This window comes from Solanum stenotomum, chromosome 4, assembly GCF_019186545.1.
Source record: "Solanum stenotomum isolate F172 chromosome 4, ASM1918654v1, whole genome shotgun sequence".
Classification (NCBI taxonomy): domain Eukaryota; kingdom Viridiplantae; phylum Streptophyta; class Magnoliopsida; order Solanales; family Solanaceae; genus Solanum; species Solanum stenotomum.
The window spans coordinates 25,920,887-25,941,046 of NC_064285.1; the positions used below are offsets into that span (position 1 = coordinate 25,920,887).

The 20,160-nt window shown below is 34.8% G+C and overlaps 1 protein-coding gene across 1 annotated transcript; it reads right to left on the bottom strand.

Annotated features, from left to right (window-relative positions):
- Window positions 1–8,324: 8,324 nt before the first annotated feature.
- Window positions 8,325–9,891, bottom strand: LOC125861876 (probable arabinosyltransferase ARAD1). Its single transcript, XM_049541782.1, has 2 exons — window positions 8,950–9,891; window positions 8,325–8,825 (listed from the first exon to the last, which is right to left on the bottom strand). Exons 1-2 carry the CDS (start codon window positions 9,889–9,891, stop codon window positions 8,325–8,327), a joined length of 1,443 nt encoding a protein of 480 aa, XP_049397739.1.
- Between the last annotated feature and the right edge of the window lie 10,269 nt (window positions 9,892–20,160).

Genomic DNA, 20,160 nt, shown 5'->3' on the forward strand with positions numbered 1-20,160 from the left:
GGGGATAATCAGAAATTCTCTCCTAGCAAAATAGGCTAGGCATCCTAACAACTCGTATTTTTCAAATAATTCTTATAAGGATGGTACTTAACCCATCTTATTATCGTTCTAGAAAGAAGACGGTCAACATTAGCAGAGAGCTGTTAATTAATTTCCTCAATTGTCATGCGCATTTAACCCAGATTATCACGGTGTTTTCATGAACTTCTGTTAGAATGTCTGCGTCCACCAGTGATAACTGGACCAGGTCCCCTCACAGAATAATAGTGTGGAAAATAGATAACTCAAAGCAAATTAAGCACAAGGATTTTACGTGGAAACCTCATTGCTCAAGCAAAATGAAAACCACGACCTGTACTCACAGAATTTCAACCCAAACTCCATTTCACTCAAAACAGAGCAAAGCTTCAAATTACAAACTCTTGTAACCTAGGCATTAAACTCTTAATCCCTCCCCTTATTATAACAACTTTACTACAAAGGAAACTAAGCAATAACTCGCCCACTAAACCAACTGACTCTAGTTGATGTAGACTTCAAGAACCCAACAAGGCTAACTCTAGCCACCAACTACAGATCTCAAAGATAAGAGAAGAACTAAGCAACAACTCTGCTGCACCCACACATCAACTAAATCTAGTTGACACTCATAGGCAACTCTACCCAAGAGTACATCAAAACAATGATGTAAAAAGGCTTGACTAAAGCATAGATGATTTGACTAACTAACTCTAGTTAATCCGACTCAACCTAAAGACTTAGACAAGCAACCGATCTACTATCCTTTATAACTTAGGAGTAGATTTACAATATAAGAACACAAGACACAAAGTTCAAAATACAACAAAGACGCTTCAGCACTCCATCAGGTCCCTTATTGAGTATGATCAGTGTTCTTCCTTGAAGATGATTTTTTCTTTGTAAGCTTATGAATTTTCAGAATTCAAAACTTTTTTTGCCAAAACTTGAGTTGTGTTTTTGGAGAAGAGACTAATATAAAATAGACACAAACCCTTGGAGCAGCGACATTGGCTGGGAGCCTGCTGCTCTTAAAAAGACATGCACCAACCACATCAGATTTGACAACTTTTAGACATATGTCTTTTGTCGTTTTCATGTATGGAGTCTTTCCTCGACCAGGTCCCTTGTTAGAACCCGAAGTTTGTTAAATCATCAAAACTTCATATCAACTCCAAAATAATATTTCCCCCCTTTTTGATGATGAAAAACTTATTCAACTTTCCCCCTTTCACCAATTCCCCTTATCAACATGACTCTTCAAGTAACTGGCATTGTTCCCCTTATTTCATCATTTCCGAAGTTTGTTAACCATCAAAACTTTAAATCAGTTCCAAAATAACATTTTCCCCCTTTTTGACGATGACAAACTTATTCAACTTTTCCCCTTTCACTAGTTGCCCTTATCAGCATGACTCGAGACCTCTTCAAGTAACTAACATTGATCTCATACATTAACAATTTCCCCCTTTTGACATCATAAAAAATAGTTAAAGCAGTAAATCAAGTTGACAGAAATACAGTTCAAGAAAATTTATGGCCACTTGGGAAATACTGAGCTTGAGTAAAAATGCATAAAGTAATGAGACAAATCAGTAGAAACAAGGCCTTTTACATTCATAAACAAAAGACCAGCAATCAAAACATTACAAATAATATTACGAATGAGAACCAGGACAATTCCCATTAAGTTTCAATAGAAGAGAAGGAACGGGGATTGACACATGAATTTAGGAAGAAAGAGGGCTTAGGATAAAGGGATTGAAAGAGTAAGGTTAGTAGAGTGTCTTCCTAAGCATGGTTTTTCAGAAGCCTCTCTTGAAGTTCAACATTCTTTGTTGTCAGGACATCATGTTGAACCTTTAGGACTGCCAATTCTTTTCAACTTGGTCCCTCTGATTGTGATTTTTAGAAGCTGATCTTTTAGGCAAGTGATCTTATATGTGTTAGCAACTGTAACTATCATAGCTTCCAACTCATGCTTGAGTTGATCATGTTCCACCAATGGCTTAAACATATTACTCTTTTCCCATAGTCTCCCCTTCCACACATTCAGATTCCAAGTCCGAAGGTACCCATATCTCATGTCATATGTACCATCCTTAATAGATATGATCTTTTGCATGTGTTCTAGAATTGTGGCAGAAAGATTGATAAACTCAACCTTACTCAAGGCCTCCAAGATGAATAGTTCAGCAGTTGAGGAACCAATTCATTTTTTTAATCTAAGTAACTATACCTTAATGACAAACTCAAAGATCCGTAGATAGTCCACTTTAAGATACTTCTTAGGAATACATGCACCGCTAAGATTTGGGAGTTCTCTAATTTCCATAACAAACTATTGTGAAACAGATCCTCCAACAGCCAACCTAATCCCTTCCCTGGGCATATTCAGAATGTCCCCCAAAATTTCCTAATTCTTTGTCTTTTCAATTGCTAACAATTTATTCCTTGTGGGATACGACTCTGACTCTCTTGTTGGTTATTTTTATTGCTTATGATTTTTTACTCTTTAACTTGTTTTGAGAGTAATTTGAGCATTGTCAAAACAGTTGTACGTGCCATGGAACAATTAGGCGTATTAAATTTATGTAGGATTTACAGTTTACTTATTTCTATCTAAATTGTGATAGTTGTCTTTACTTTCTTTTTTAGTTTGCTTCTATGGATTCTTGTGGTAACAATAAAATGCTTAGGGGTTGTAAGACCTATTAGGATATCCCATGGCCTTATTCTGAGGAAGAATGGGTTGATATGACCATTGAAGAGAAGTTTGGTGTATGTAACCGAACAAAGTCAATAACATTTCAAGATCCCGAAAACACTTATTTGGGGCCGATGATTACGAAAGTCAATGCTCAAATGTCCTAGTTAGCTTCTTTCTCTTGGGGGGAGGGGGGGATAAATTTTTATGTGAGTTAGTTGAATCTTGTTTGATATTTGTTGATTGCATGAGTGTGGATTGATTTATCGTATTTGGGGAAGTTGAGTATCCATTTCATGATCAAATTGATAAGTAAATAGGTTGTTCACCACATGTTTCATAAATGCCCATGAGAACTCAAAAATAATTTCGGAAGTTTTTGTTGTGAATTGATTGAGTTTTTGAATTGCTTGCTTGATTATTGTTCGAATTGAACCTTTGAAACTGATTTTTGTGCGAAACATGGGTGAAATATTGGTTTTACATGTTGAGGAGGCCACGGGTCACAAAATCAGTCATAAAAATTTTGCTTAAGCCACCCCTCTTGGATTTTGCAATTTCCGTGTTAGCACCCTCTTGGTCACTTTCATGATGTTCGCTTAAGCGACCACCATCTCACTTTTGCGAGATATGCAACAATTTTTTGGCAGAGTTCAAATTTTCAGTAGTCTTATTTTTGGTCCTGGATTGATTCTTAACCCTTTTCTTTGAATTATACCAACAAATAACATTGTTTACCACATGTTTCTTACACATTCATGCTATTGTGATTTTCAGATTTCCAAAAGTTAAGAATGGCACAACAAATTGATATTGAAGAGGAAGTTGTGGTCGACTATGACCAAAATCGATTTGTGTCTCTCCGAGCTCAAAAGAACTACTATGAGGATCTGATAAAAAGAAATTGTTCCTCAAGAGGGGCATGCACTTGAGAAGGTGGCCAAAATGCTTCCTACTTTCTACCAAAGGTCAGAAAACTCTGGATGAATTTTCTTTACTCCTGAACCATGCAAGGAAACTGAGCAATGGGTGAGGGAATTCTATACCAACCTCATGGAGATAGAGATGTCAACAATGTTGATAACTATTTGGGGAAGAGTTGTGAGTTATAAGTGTGAAGCAACAAATGCATTTTATGGATTGTTTTGATCATGACATTGCAACTTTCATTGCTAAAGATTGTGTGTGGGGTATTAGGTTTGGAACAAAACTAAGCTCAGGTAAAAATGTTCAATGGGCTATTGCAAATGTTGATTATATCCTTCTATTTGATGGTTGAAGCTAGAACATGGATGTTTGTGTGCAGTCGAATCTCCTAATTCTCGCCAAGTTGGAACATTATCAACATTCTGGTATTGAGGGCACATATCATGGCTTGTGTACCTTATGAAATACTTTTGAATGTGGGCCACTTGATAGTGAATGAGTTATGGGAATTCATGCTCCATGATAGCCCATCCATCATCGTCCCATCCTTGATCACAAAGTTGTGCAAATAGGATGAAGTAGAAGAGTACCCTGGTGATACTTGGTTAAGCCTTGAAAATCCGATCTTTCCCATTAAATTGTGAGGTGAAGGCACTGTGGTGAAAAGTAAAAAAAGGAATATGGATTCGGGAAAGTATGTGAATGTGGAGTAGTATTCTTATGTACCTCATATTTTAGAGAATTCGATTCTTTGTCTAGTGAGTTGCAAATTATGAAAGATATGGTGATAAGGCTGCCACAAGGGCCAGGTGAGTCATCTTCAAGGCCTATGTCATTTGTGCCACAACATGAGTTTAATACCTACTAGAAGAACCAAAGGAAGCAGAAGGCTCAAGCTCAGCTAGATAATTTTGAGAAGGCATACGTCGGTTAGGACAACTAGGCTACTACGAGTAGGGAGGATTGATGCAGCCCGGGAATTCTCTTCGTATTCTCTTTATGATTTTCATAGTTGTATTGTGAGACACAATACCATTTTTTGTTGGGAGTGCTCCCCTTTAGGTTGTTTTTACTGTTTTGGATTGGTTTTTTTATTGCCCTTGTCGGGCTTTTGTTTATATTGTGTAGATTGGTCGTTTTCATCATCTTTTTGTCTTATTCTAGTTCTACATTTCTTTTTTTAGTAATTTTGTGATAATAATTGTCATGGTTGTGTTTTCTTCTTGTATGAATTGGAGCAAGGGAAGTATGAGTACTCGTAGGTAGTGATTGGAAGCCCTAGTGAAAAATAGACAAAAAGTCTTGAATTTTCCCAATATTATATGGGTGATATCATTCTTAAGGAAAATTGTTGTTTTGTTGAGTGTTGTTGGCCTTGTTTGTGCTTTGATGTCAGGTTTGACTTGTTTGCACTTGATGGGTGGATTATACTCGTCGCTCACCAAAGAAGTTGGATCTTGATTTGAAGAATCAAGAAACTCTGCCTGCAAAACCATCTATTGATTAGCCTCCGAAGTTGAAGCTAAAGGCTCTCCCATATCATTTGTGGTATATGTTCTTGGGCCAAAGTAGTACTTTGTCGGTCATTATTGCAGTTGATTTGAACGAAGGTTTTGGACAGAGAAACACTTCCTATTGAGTGAAGAACACTTTTAGTTTTTTTTTTTTTTTTTTGAATTGTTGATCTCGAATTTGATAAATTGAGGTTGAATTCAAAGTGGATTTGCTTGTAATTGCTCAATTTTATGTTACTCATAGCTAATTTCATGCAAGGTATAACTTCTTTACACTTTGTGATGTGTGGCTGAAACCCCAATCTTTTGGGATGTGATTATAGGGTTGGGTGTCGATTTAACTTTGTGGGTATGTTGAATTGCTCAGTTTTATAGTTGTCAATCATGGATTTGAATTGTTACCATGTAATTAATTCATGAATTAAGGTGGCCAACTTGATTTTAGTTTTGATCTTGCATTGGTGCTCGAAAGAGACCGATATGAGTGGGTGATTAGTTTGATGTTTGTAATTTTGTTGTGATTAATTAATTGCAAATCCAAGGTAATGGGTTGACTTGAAAGTCACATGAATGAGACCGAAAAAAGATTTCATAAACTAGTGTTATGAGATCAAAAGAAGATTAACATTATTGAAAATGGTCCAACCTATCCATGATTATTTAGTTTAATTGAGCAATTTGATACTACCCCTAGTGATATCAATGTCCAATCCCACACCCCTAGAGTCAATTAATTTTGTGAACTTTCGCTTGCTTTAGTATTGGTATAATTGTGCACCCGAATTTAGGTTGTTAAATTTAATGGAATCATCCACCCATTTACCATGTTTTCTACATTGAGATTAGTTACGATTTAATTCACTAATTGGATCCTTAACCTCACACCATTCCTTGTGGGATTCGACCCCGACTCTTAGTTGGGTATATTTATTGACGATGACAACCTACTATTTTGATTAGCTTTGGGGAGTAGTTTGAGCATTATCATCAAGATAATCTAAAAACCAGGAAGTCGTAGCCTACCTCAATGCAGACCACGCGCGCTCTAAAATCACAATTTTGAAGCTTTGCCATTCTGAACAACCTTTGATCACGGCCACACTATCAAAATCATGATCACAACATCAATATAGTCGTTTAGATATTAAAATCGCAAAAAATTGAGACGGGCCCAAAATCGAGTCAAAATGGAATTATGGGGCCCACACTGGAAATCCCAAAATTAACTCCGTCAGTGGGTCCAGAAGAGCTTACTAAAATTGTGCCCCAAAGTTGGGCACAATTTAAGCTCAAAATCAGCCAAAATCATATCATTCGAAAACACACTCCCGACGTTCTTTTTATGACCCCAAAGTGAAGCCTCGCTTATTCCGGACAATTGGCAAAGAAAATCAGCCAATTTGGAGGTCTACAACTACCACAATCACACTTTGAAATGTGAAGTTGGAGCTGATTCATGACTGGTCTTTCTTAAAAAAGAGTAGTCAAACTACTCATCACGTTCGCGAAGCTTAGGGCCGGGATTCGACCATAGAGAAAATGACCACCGTGATCACGCAGAGCAAAAATCAACATTCGGGAGCTAATGCAACTGTCAAAATTGCATTTTGAGGCAGTCTTCTTTAAGTTTTGACCGAAGTCCACTGTTCATGTTTCAAAAGCTCCAAACACAAAACTTGCACAAAAGCTAAACGAGCAACCAGGTGACCGAACTCTCAGTCCAAGCAACTGATAAATGACTTGAGGTCACTATAGGAAAGTTCTAAACACGAAAAAGAAAGCAATAGGTCACAATTATGCATGCTCTTTTGAATTAATTTATGATTATGGTAAATCCTAAGGACAATCTCTATGAAATTTGACCCTGACTCTTGTTGGATAATTATTTTTCAGACGATCATAGTCACCTCCTTAATTGGAGAGTTGTTTTAGACGTTATCAAAAGGCAAGTTATTTCTTTTCACAAGTTCTAGAATTATATAGGCTATTGGCATGCACAAACAACTGAATTGCAACGACCTTTAGTCACAATCAATCAAACAAAAGAAATGTCAAAAAAGGAGCAGAGCCCATCCACAATAGGTGCTAAGAAACTATGTACTCATAGCTAATTACTTAGATACACTATAATTTGCAGTTTTACAAATTTTTCAAGATTTTAGTGCGTCTAGATACGTCTGGATACATGAGGTCAAAATTAGGTATAATTTATTATAGATACACTATATTCAAATGGAAGAAAAAAAAGAGACGCATCTTTCTTTTCAACAAGAGGGATCACAACTAATTAGAGTGTTACGAAGTTTCGTTTTTGGTTGCAACCCGAATTTCCGGGAGAATGAAATTCAAAAAGTTATTCAAATGTATCTTGGATACATAACAAATCTCATTCGCCTCCCTCCCATCTCGCTTGCCACTCTCCTATGTATCTTGTATCCAAATACATGTGAATCACACCAGATACATACATATACATTTATCTAGTGTTTATCTATAGTGATTCACATGTATCTAGGATCCATTACGAATCTCGTTCGCCTTCCTCCGCATCTCGCTCGCCTCTCTCCTTATTTAAGTGTATTTGGGAGTAGAATTACACGTATTTAGGTGTACCTTTCTCAATATATGATAAGAAACTCTTAATTAGGGGTAAAATATGTAATATTTTGATAATATAGATAATAATAATAATAATAATAATAATAATAATAATAATAATATGATATACAGTAGTTTAGTATGTCTAGTTATGTAGTTTCTCATATAATAAATTGTTTTGTGTTTGAATAGTTCCTTTATTCAAAAGAAGAAGATGAAAGTATGAAGAAGGTTATATGTTATGTCAATCTAGAGCCATAATCAAATAGATTAGGTTTTTATTAATCTTTTTAAACATTATTTCTGTACCGCAATGCTCTTCATCGTAGGGACACACTTATGCTATTAACATATTTGGGTTAATTCGCGTTCACATCAATGATAGTTTTATGGTGGTACATAAATTTTTGCCGGAGAACAGTCCACAATGCATAAACTTGTATATGTAACTTCATTATGAATTGAATTTACAAGGCACTCTCAAAAATATGAATAAAAATAGATAAATAGTTTCAGAGGTAGCTAATTTGCTTATAGAACTAGTGGGCATGGACGATGAGCTATGAAGTACGATATCTATTGTGGCGATGAGCCTTCAGTTGTATATACGACAACTTTCTTGCAATTACCTGCCAAATCATATCGACTGAATCATTAGGTTGGGATGGATATTGGTACTCAAAATGTTTTGTGAACTCCTTCAACCTTTTCCACATTTTGATCCACTGATCCTCCTTGATTCCTCTAAGGAAATTTAGAAGATATCCCTTCCTTACAGCATACGAAGAAGGAATAAAAATGCAAAACTTGGAATAATCTAGAATATCTTCAAATGGTAGCTCAATATCATCACTAATAATTACAGGAATACAATGACTAGAAATAGCATCAAATAAGCGGTTGGATGAAGGGGTATCTCCAGCTATATATAGGCAGAATTTGGAAGACATCATTCCTCGTCCAGCCTCCCTAACACCATTTGATTTTATGCTTCCAAAAGAAAAGTGTACATCTTTTTCATCCTTGAGAAGGTGGTATAATTCTTGACGGATTGTTCCACCCTGGTATTATATAAGCAAACAAAAGCTATCATCTACTTCAGTTCCATAACATGACTAGCAAACTGATCCTTTTTTCCAAGCATAAAAATGATAGAAACAAGGCAAAAACAGATTTGCAACTTACATTTTTCCTATAAATTTCCCCCTGGAAATAAACTAATATATGACGTTGCCCAAAAGAGGGTGAGTTGTTAGCATCTAATGTCTTGACGATATGTTTGTAAGGAGCAATCACATCCTTTTCAATATTTGCTATTTTCTTTCGATACCTTCCAAAATCTGCAAGCACAAACATTGCAGAGCTCAACTTTTTTCTTGCAACCAACATGCTATTGGGATGGTGAGCAACAATCACATGATCTACCCCACCACTTATCTTCCACTCATGTCTACTTCTTAAAAACTCTACCACTCTATCCTGTAGTATTCTATTTAGACTGACCTTTCCCTTTCCAGGAGGCCTAGAATGCCTATTGTAACTCAAAGACGAAAAGAATGGGACAAAGATTACATCGGCCTCACTTGAATTCTGCACTCTAATAGCAGTGCATGGTCTTGTAATATTAGACGATAGAAGATCAAGGGTAAGCCAGTATTCAATGCTATGTTGTAAATTTAAGCCACCGGGGTATGAGGGTACTTGACCCTGCATATCAACATTAGGCCACATTTCCTTTCCGTTTCCTTTCCAACCTAATAGCCCAAAGTGAAATTCAGGGGGTAAGTCATACATATACACCCTAAGAAGAGCTTGTTTAGTATCACATCCACTTGAATTGCTAATAGAACTGGATGCTTGATATGATGTTGTATTGTGGCTTTTCGCGTTTTTTTCAAATGATGTTTCAAGAGGCAAAAAAGGGGTTTTAGATTCTACACATGAGGTTGAGTATAGAGAAGAATTAGGATTAGCAAGAATTAACCTATACACTGAACTTGGTATGAATGAATTATCAGCAAATTGGACAAGTGACAATGAAGAAACAATCAAGACGGAAATCGAAATGGCCATTAGACAAGATAGAAATCTGGATGCTAGCATGCTCTTTTCAATAAACAAAGACATCTTCTAATCTAAACAGATTTATGTCGATAAAAGAGAAAATTATTATTATCACATGCTTGCCTATACAACTAAACCTCTCAAAGTTAATTCTTTGATCAAATATTATAGATAAACCTGCAATACCAAAGAAAAATAGATTCATCAGACCTTCATTAGCTAAAAAAAATAAATGGGAAACAAAACTCTGTTGGCAGAGGATCAAAATACATTTACCTTTTTGTAATCTAAATTGGAAAAAATGAAAAAGAGGAAAAGATCAAAACAAAGAGGAATTTTTCTTTTTAAATCTTGATATTTTGAAACCCCAATATTCTAATTTGGTTTACTAAGATTCATGGATGTTAAAGAAAGTAATCAGAAATAGGAAACACAATCTAAAAGTTGAAAGAGGAGTATCTGCTGAAGTAGTTACTACTTCCATATCGTTGTTTGACCGATTCTTGAGACTGTCAGGTACAAAGTACAATATATATTTCTTAAACTTTCTTAAAATAGCTATTACTATTACTTTCTCTGTCCGCTCTTAACTGTCATGATTTCCTTTTTTTCAAGTCATATAATAAGAATTTGACTAACATTTTATTATGTATTTTTCATTATATTAATATGCAAAAAATTGAAATTTTGAATATCTAAATTTTTTGATCAAAACATTGAATTAATTGAATCTAATTTGACACTGAAAATTAGTCAATTTGACTTTCGAAAAATGCAACACAATAATTAAAAGTGTGTGAAGGAAGTAATACAATGTAATTTAATACTCTATCCAATTTAGTTAATATCCATATTAATCCTCTAAAAAATGCAACTTCTTTCCTACACTTGTGGAGGAAACTGAAAAAATGTTGCTATTATATATTAAGATAAAATTAGTATAAGTACCCATGCGCGGATCATCGAAAAAAAAAAGAATATAGAGATAATTATAATAATCTTGACTTTTATGTCTTTATCATCTTGAATAGTGCTAACAAATAAAGAAATAATAGTAACACAACATTGTAAGAACATAAAAGAAGTTGAATCGCAATCAAATTGATTCATCTTAAAATTTTCTAATTTACATAATGTTAGCATCATCATGCAGTTTTTGAATGTATTCAATATTCAAGATCTAAAATCTACACTTTCAAGCACTTATATCTATAAAAATAGAAATTTCAAAAAAAAATAAATTGTTCTACCTTTGAAAATATGCACTACAAAAAAAAACATAATCAAGAACAAAAAATAATTGCTAGAAATACATTAAAAATCTTGCATTTGACACAATAACTTAGAGTATTTTATAATGCATCTGACTGGTCATTAAAATCATCACTATCTAATTTTTCATAGATCAACTCCACCCATAGCTACCTATATTCTAAGTCAAACCCTCAATATCGTAACTAAATTTATTTATATAATAAAAAATCAACATAAATTTTTTTTAAAAAGTTAAATATTTTATTTTTCAATGCATTTCTTCAGTATCTCTTTGTCCATCTCATTAACATAACTTTAAGAGACATGACTTGACAATTTAGTGGTGGTAAATGGGCGGGATGGGTTAAATTTGGGTGGGTTGAAAATTGGTCAACATAAAATGGATAATAATTCAATCCGTTCATATTTCATATGGGTAAAAATGGATTGAATAACAAATGGGTTGGGTAAAATACAAGTTTACCCATATTTTCATGAGTAAAGAGTACTTTACTTTAAACTAGTGAAACTATCCGCGCTTCGCCCGATTGTAACAGAAATTAATAAATTAATTTATTTTACTAAAAAATAATTTTATGAATTGATAATTTTTTTATTATAATGAAGTAGTATGAAATATTTATATTCAAGTCAATGACATAAAAGACAATATAAAACTTTGCCTTCATCTTGAACATGATATCTCTTTTCAAGTGTTTTCTCAATATGCTAAATAGACATTATATGTAAATGGTAGACCAAACAATTTAGAGTGCATAAATGGCGAAGTAAATGAAATAAGAGGTCATATTTTGAAACAACAACTTATGTATTAAGTTGAAAATAATAAAGGTTCAAAAATGTCCTCAACTTATTGGAAATGGTTCAAAAATGTCTTCCTTCCATCTATTAGTTTAAAGATGCCCTTAACGTTTTCTTTAGGTTCAAAAATGCCCTTTAGCTAACAGAAATATGACATGGAATTTAACTAAACAAATGGTCGATTTTCATTGGTCAACATAATTATTTTATCAAATATAAAAAAAACCCACCCAAACCCATTTCAAATTAATCTAACCCAACTTTTGTCTCTTTCTTTCTTTCTTACCCTTCCCCTTTTCCTCATCTACCCTTTTTGTTTAATTTGTGTTTTCTTTCTTCCTATTTAATGTATAAAAGATTAGTTTCTTAGTCAAGGTTAATCGTGTAATAGTTATTGAAGATTGATTGTAAATCATTTCATAATGTGGATGCGAATGAATATTGTATGTAAATTCCCACCTTGCGGCATCAGTGATTAATATTACTATGCATTTTAGTCGCTATTTTATTGGATTAAAATGTTGTTTTGGGGGTTTACAATCTACATTTAGCTATTATTTTTTGGGTTTCAAGCTTTCATTTTAATTGTCGTTTGTTGGGTTGAAATTTACTCTTTTTTGGGCTTAAAAGCTGCAATTTTGTTATTTTTTTGTCAAGTTAATTGATGCAACTTAGCTACTTTGGGGATGAAAGCTATTGTTTTTTAAAGAAAGAAAAGAGGATGAATAAAGAACAGAGGTCGCACGAAGTGCCAGTTGAAAATGGGTTTGGGTGAGGTTTTTTTATTTGATAAAATAATTTTGTTGACCAATGAAAATTGGCCATTTGTTTAGTTAAATTCCATGTCATATTTCTGAAAGGGCATTTTTGAACCTAAAGAAAACGTTAAGGGCATTTTTAAATCAATAGGTGGAAGGAGGGCATTTTTAAACCATTTCTAATAGGTTAAGGGCATTTTTAAGCCTATTCCCTTTATGAAAACATTAATTTTGTTATTTTAAAAAGATTTTGAACTTGTACGTTCAGTCTTTATTATCACATTTGTTTACTATTTACACATTAAAGAAATATTTTTAAAATAATAAAAATGAAACAAACATGAGTTATCAATAATATTTAAGAGCAAAAGTTATAATGAAGATAAGAGACATGAGTTATCATAACTTTAACATATTGTTTTTTCTCTTATTCATCATCGTCTACATAATTATTTTTCTCTATTTTTCATTATCATCTAAATAAACCTCTATTGCTATTTTTTCTTTATATCTTATATTATTCTGGTAATTCTTTAGAAGTAGAAGAAATGAACAAATGTAAATGGCTCTTCACCATAAAAAATACCTAAGAATTGCGTATTTCAATACTTAATATGCATTTCTTTTGAGTCATGAGTAATAAAATTTGAACGTTTGTTGGCGTAGTTAGTTATGTTCTGACAAAGTTACGAATAACTAATTTGAGCCTAAATGAAAATGTAATTTACTACAATTAAAAAAATTTATAAGAACCTAAATTTAAAAAAATAAATAGAGAGAACATAAGAAAAAGTAAGTAAAAAGAGAAAAATAACAACACAAGTTTGTCAAGTCCTTAATCACAAAAACAAAGATGATAAAAAAATCAGATAAGCATTGCAATTATTTTTGAGCTTTTATCAGCCACCCCTTCCATTTATATCCAAGAGTCTTTTCATGGAGTCAAACTAAAGTATAAATCTGATACTACAACAATAATATAGAATATCACTATTTTAAATATGGAATAAAAATAATAATTTTGAGTAGGAATCTAATGAAACAAAAAATATGAATTTATATAGACAAGATTGAAGAAATCAATATCATAAGGTATCTTAAATTTTAAAATTATATAGTTGGGAGTTATGAATATGAAAATTTAAAGAAACGAGTAATAATATTAATTAAAGTAAAAGTTCAATTAGGTATTAGTTATGGAGATAAGAATTTTAATATAAAAAAAAGGAAGGAAAAAGTAAAATAATGAAGACCAAAAACAACTCATGTATTATTCAACATTTGTTGGGTGTTTAAGTTTTAATAGGAAAGCAAGCAAATAAACTTCTTCTCTTTTTGTACTACTCCATTGTGTTTAACAAAATTGAAAGAGGAAAAAAAATACAATAAAAAAGAGACAAATATCTTGAATTATTAAAGTAGTAAATATTGAGACTTTTAATTTTTTGCAACAAAGAATAATAATGAGTGTATATAATTTCTCACTATTACGATCCAGACCGTCGTGATTGGCACCCAGACTAACCCTCCAGTGGGAGAATCATTACTACAACCCAAACTAACAAATTTTATGAAAACTAAGGCATTTAAAGATACGGAAGCAAGTTTAAATGACAATAAAAATAGAGTCCCCATAAACTCCAAGGTTTTAACAAACAACTAACCAAACTAATGTGGAAGAACAACCCCTAGAACCTGAAAGTCATTGTACCAAAAATCTACTAACGACAAGTCTAAGAACAAGGGGTACAACCCGAAACTAAAAAACATCTTAACAAATAGTCTGAGTGCGAAAAGATTGGACTTAAATAAGAAAGATCCATGGCAGTCTGAAAGAACTGGCTCACCCTTGAATCTGATCACGCTCAATAGTCACCTAGCTGAGGTCTATCAATAGCCACCTGAAGATGCCATGTACTCAACAAAGAAAGAGCAAGTGCAGTATCAGTACACAATCACAATACACTGGTAGGATCACGCGACTATCCCATTAAGTGCAACATACATAAGTCATTACAATAATATAATAACATGCATACACCGAATATACACAATATTGATATCATTTACGAACAATGAACAATTTCACATTTATCAAGATATACAGTTATGTCAAATCAATGGTCCTCTCATGGAATCCAAGCCCAAACTGTTAGCATATCAGAATGTGGTACCCGATCCAATGTTTATGTTAGAACATGGCAACCGATCCCATGTTTATGTCGGAACGTGGCAACCGATCCCATGTTAGTGTGTCGAAATGCAACACCCAATCCATTTAACAAACCACAAGCACAATCACAATGCATATTCTCACAATCATACATCAAGAGGTGATTCATGGCATACAATTATTCATCTATCCTCATCCACAAGTAGTGTGATCAATAGTGCAACATTCTCATACATACCCGTATTATAATGAAGCAAGAACAAACATATATCACACAATCATGAAATCACAACCATCACCTACCTCGAATCCAAGCTTGAATCCCCTAAGGCACTTGAATCTTCCTTTTCGGATTTTTCTCGCTTGTTCGTGGTCTAAAAATATACAATTAACGCAAGGATCAACGATCAAAGGCCTAATTATCCAGATTATAACAAACCCAATAACCCTAAACCAAACCTAAGATCCTAATACCCAATTTAGGGATTTTTCCACCATTAGTTTCAGATGAAAACCCTTCCTCCATAATAATTACCTACGAATTTACATTCTACGGATCGAAAATGGATTCGGAAAGTGAAAACCTTACCTTTAGCCTCAAGAATGGTGGAAAACTGTCACAAAAACCCCTAGGGTCGTTCCTTAGCTCTCAAAGTCAAAAAATGCAGAATAAAACATTTTTGGGATTTTATTTCCGACTTAAATTGCGTTTGTCCCGCTATGGCGGCATGCACAGAGACAGAATGCTCAAATTTGAATTCCAAGCCCCCATTTTACAACACACCTTCAACCCTTGACATTCAAAAAACCACTCATTCACGCTAAGATCATTTTCGGGAGTTCTACTCGCCCGAATTCAATTCTGTAAAGTCGTACGGGCTCCTTAACGTCTTAGCTATCTATTAATGTAATTAAAATCATAATTAAATCACCCAATTGTTACCGGATTTCCCTAGACTTTACTGACTCCAATTCGGTCCAAATCTGGACTAGGTTAGGAAATTCCAAGTTACTACCAAAAGTTTTCTGACCCCAATTCTTTCTCCATTGGCTTTTCCCTAACGACATAATCCACTCGTTACAATAGATACCAATTTACCCATCACTCGTCCCCGAGTGATCAACTAGGGAAGACTGGCTAAAATAAGGGTAGATAGTATCTGAAATGTCGAATTACTAGGGATACTTGTCTCACATGTTGATAAAGATTACGCTATCAAAGATACTTCATCCAATACTAAGCATCAACGATCATTCAGTAGTAATATAGCCCAACTAGTGAGTTGGTGTCGAGTCCCAAAGGAGTGGTTTGTACTCAAGAATCAATAGAAAAACATAAATATGTTCAAGTCAATCATATCTAAAAATATTTATGGTTTAAATAATAGGTGGCACAAGTGTCAAATATAAAGGGGGTTTGTTTGTACTATCAACTAAAACAACAAATAACACGAAAATACGAATATAGAGACAGAATTCTTGGGATGTGATTAGATTATGAATCAAGGCAAACAATCGGGTAATTGAAATTAATAGTAAACAACTGTAAATCAGTGAATAAGCTAGACTTTAGTGGGGGTAAACTTTCTCTCGAACAATTTACCCGGAATCAAATTGGTTTCTCTCGAACACCAATAAGCAGCAATGAAGAACAGTCTTCGCTTTAGTCCATTCACTCTCTTGAGCTAAATATGTGGAAAAGGGTTTAGGAACCCATGAAAACCCAATACCTTACAGACCATCGATTCAATAATTTTGGTTTTAAAACCTTTCTCTCGAGCAAGCCAAAAACACGAAGTTAAGATTGTATTTGCAACTACAACCCATTAAATTCAACCCCAACTACTGAACGAAATCACTTTTAAACAACAAATAAACTATCAATTAACAATACCCAGCAGTTAAATCAACCCATAATCATATAATCACACCCCAAGAATTGAGGTTTTAGCTAGACATAGTAACAAGGTAAAAATCGTTACTGAGTTGTGTTTCCATCAACTGGGTAGGATTGATATAGTCTTTACAGAGGTCTAAGATGAAGAATTTTCAACACCCGGTTCCAATTTCTTCGAAATGGAAATCTTCATATCTTCAAAGCTAAGGAAATATTGTCTCTCTATTCAGTTCTAAGCTCTAAACTTCAAAAACTGAATAATAATATGATTCCACACAAAATCAGATACTAAGCTAAAAATTTAAACAAGTATTTATAGTTGTCAAAAAGTGTGCTGTGAAGATCAAGTCGGCGCAGTAAGTCGGGATCTCCGATCGACTCGACGATCTGTCCTTTGGTCAATTCCATCGCCTTTTTGCTTTGGCCTTCAACATCTTTAAGTTCTGTAACTTTGGGCGATATGGCACTGCATCACGGAACCGTTCGGCGACTCGTTGACTGCTCCTTTCTATCACCGACTTGACTTTCTCCTTCAGGGATTGGCACACTAGCACATTAGGCGAGGCCAAGGCCGTTCGGCGACTCGCCTAAAAAGTTAGGCGATCCTCAGGCCTTCTTTTCTTCGTTCTTTCAGCTGCCTTATTCCTTTTTGCTCAATAGTGTCCATGCTTTGTTCCGAAATCCAAATACCTGAAATTCAAGGATTTACATCAGTTATTGGTACAAAATATGCATTTGAGGACACTAAATCTATTTAAATAAAGCTCTATATGAGTCCAAATCGTGGACTCATCAACACCCCTAACTTAAACTTTTGATTGTCCCCAAGTAAAACTCAAGTTTAGCAGTTCAAAAAGGATGTTTCAAACAGTGCTACATAAGATTCAATCATGAATGCGCACAAAAAGACTCAACTTACTCATGCAAAGATCATTTGTGCACTCAAAGAGTCAAGTTGTAACTCACCAATATCAAAGAATCTCAAGCTCACATTACTTTCTTCAAATGCAAGTTCAAGCTCAACAAAGGTGATCAAATGCCCTCACACAAAGAATGATTCCATATTCACACATAATGGTTAAACAATTTAAAGTTATGAAATCAAATGCAACGCTCACACTCACAAAGATGAACACAATGTATGATTTCACCCATAGGTTTGCCCGTATTTTGCAACCAACATTTGCTTCAGCTCACTCAAGATCATAAAGGTCTTTCCAAGGCTTGTAACGGGGCTGAGTGCAAAGGTATGGTCATTTAGACTCAATGGCTATAGTCCTCATGAAATATGGTGTGAACAACACTTCCTTTCCTTTTCTTCATCATTTTTCATCCGTGCTTACAAGTCATCCCATTATTCACTTTCCATGGACTGTTGGAAACCCCATTTCTTTTTGTATTTTCACAACTTTATTCCATAAATTTTTCATTCCTTTATTTAAATTTTTTTCTTCTTTTTCTCTCTTTTTTTTTTGTATGGAGGGGTTCCATTTTTCTCAAAACATGGGTAAAAGGGGACATTTTTGCACGTCTTGATTTACCTTCTCTTTTCACCACACCCCCAGCTTAGGCTTTTGGCCTAAGTTGGCTATTCAAACAAATCACAAATCATGAGGATTATGGGTATTGGATCAAGAAAAGGTCACAATGTTTTCATCAAGTTTCTTCCAAGAAAAGGTTAAGTCTTAAAGGGTACTCAAAGGGGGTTCACACACTCACAAGGTAGGCCACAAAAGAGGTATAATGTCAAATTGTTTCACACTCTTCAAAGTTGCCTAAGATCATATCAAGAGATTGCATCACTTAGTCAGCCAAACCAACAGGAAAAATTCTAGGTGTCATCATACATGGTTCACGGTAAGCTCATCACACAAGGCATTGACACCAAAGTCAAACAAGACTCCACAGTTTTGCTAGTGTGCAATGTTTATCACAAGAGACTTAATTTGATACTTGGCTAGTCACAACAAGATGCAAGGAGTTCAAATATTGTCTATGCAACTTTATTTGGCCTCATCGTAGCCGCACATTCATTTTTGTTCGATTATGAGCACTATTCAAGTCATCGGTATTGATCAAAATCGATACTCAAATTTTCAAAAGAACAGCCACATTTAACACAAACAAGAGGTGGCAAAAATTTTCGGAATGGGTCAAAACTCATGTACAATTAAAAACATGGAGCCACAAGCTCAAACATCCACAAGATGCAGTGTATAAAACACAATTTCAGCTCAAAATCCAATATTTAAACAAAACCAGAGAGTCACAATATCACAAAAAGTGGGCCTCACCCCACTACAAATAAAATATTTGTCCTCAAATGCAAACAAAAATATCCAAAAGTGAAATAAAGTAATACAGAGAGGGAGGTAAAGATGGGATCGTGTCTATACAGTTGTTCATCTGTCTGGGCATCAGTGCCCGATGAATCAGTCTGGACTTGGGCATCAATGCCCGGAGTCTCCTCAGAAGGATCAGTAGTACCAGACCTACTACGAGCTGCCAAGGGTGTATCTGCCAAAAAGGTCTACACAACTGCATAGAATCTCCGAGCCCATGAAGGAATATACGAGCCTCGGGGAGTAGTCTCCTTATCAGAAATGAACCTCTTGTCCTTGCCTTTATCTCCAGGTGGAGGTTCTTGTCTTCCTTTCTTGGGGGGATTTAGCCCCCCTTCATTTATTGTGATACCCCATGCTTTTTTCCGGGGTGGCATGTTTCTCCCAACAACTTTTGGTCTAGCCATGTCTGCAAAACATTGTGAAAAAATTAGAAACATTTCAATTAAACTCACAGAGGAATAACTGCAGACAGACTCGCCGAACAGATTAGTGAGTCGCTAAATCACTTTGGTGAGCTAGATCGGGCTCACCGAAAGGATTGGCTCAAAATTCTCAGAAAAATTGACAAGTCGGTGATGGGGAAGGCCTTTCGGTGAATTGCCAACATCCTTCGGCGACATCACGCTTCTCGCCGAAAGTTATAGAGTCAAACAACACATATAGCTTGAAATTAAAGGCGAGATAGGGACTTTTGGTTAACCACTGAGTGGTTCGGCGAGCTCGACCGAGCTCGCCAAACGACCCAACGTGCCTACCTTCAACCCAACTTCTTGAATTCAACCTCGCAACCCTCGAACAAAATCAAAGCATGCACTAGTCAAATTAAAGCAAGACCCATAACACACATCACCCCGGGGTACTCAGACTTCTCTCGATTTAGCCAAATTTGGCCAATTGACCACTTTGTCACTTAAGAATGACATCACTCGCTCTATCATTGGGCAAATGACATCTTTTGGCAAAAATACAGGTTACTCAGACTTCACCCAACTAAAATAAACAATATACAAGCACAACCCCACAAAATTTAATTCATTTAAAAGCACGAAATTTTGGGAATTCACAATCAAAACAATACGAGCA

Coding starts and splice junctions, on each gene's coding strand:
- LOC125861876 (XM_049541782.1), bottom strand. CDS start 9,891: ATGTCTTTGTTTATTGAAAAGAGCATGCTAGCATCCAGATTTCTATCT. Junction 8,826..8,949: donor GGGAAATTTATAGGAAAAAT/GTAAGTTGCAAA, acceptor ATATAATACCAG/GGTGGAACAATCCGTCAAGA.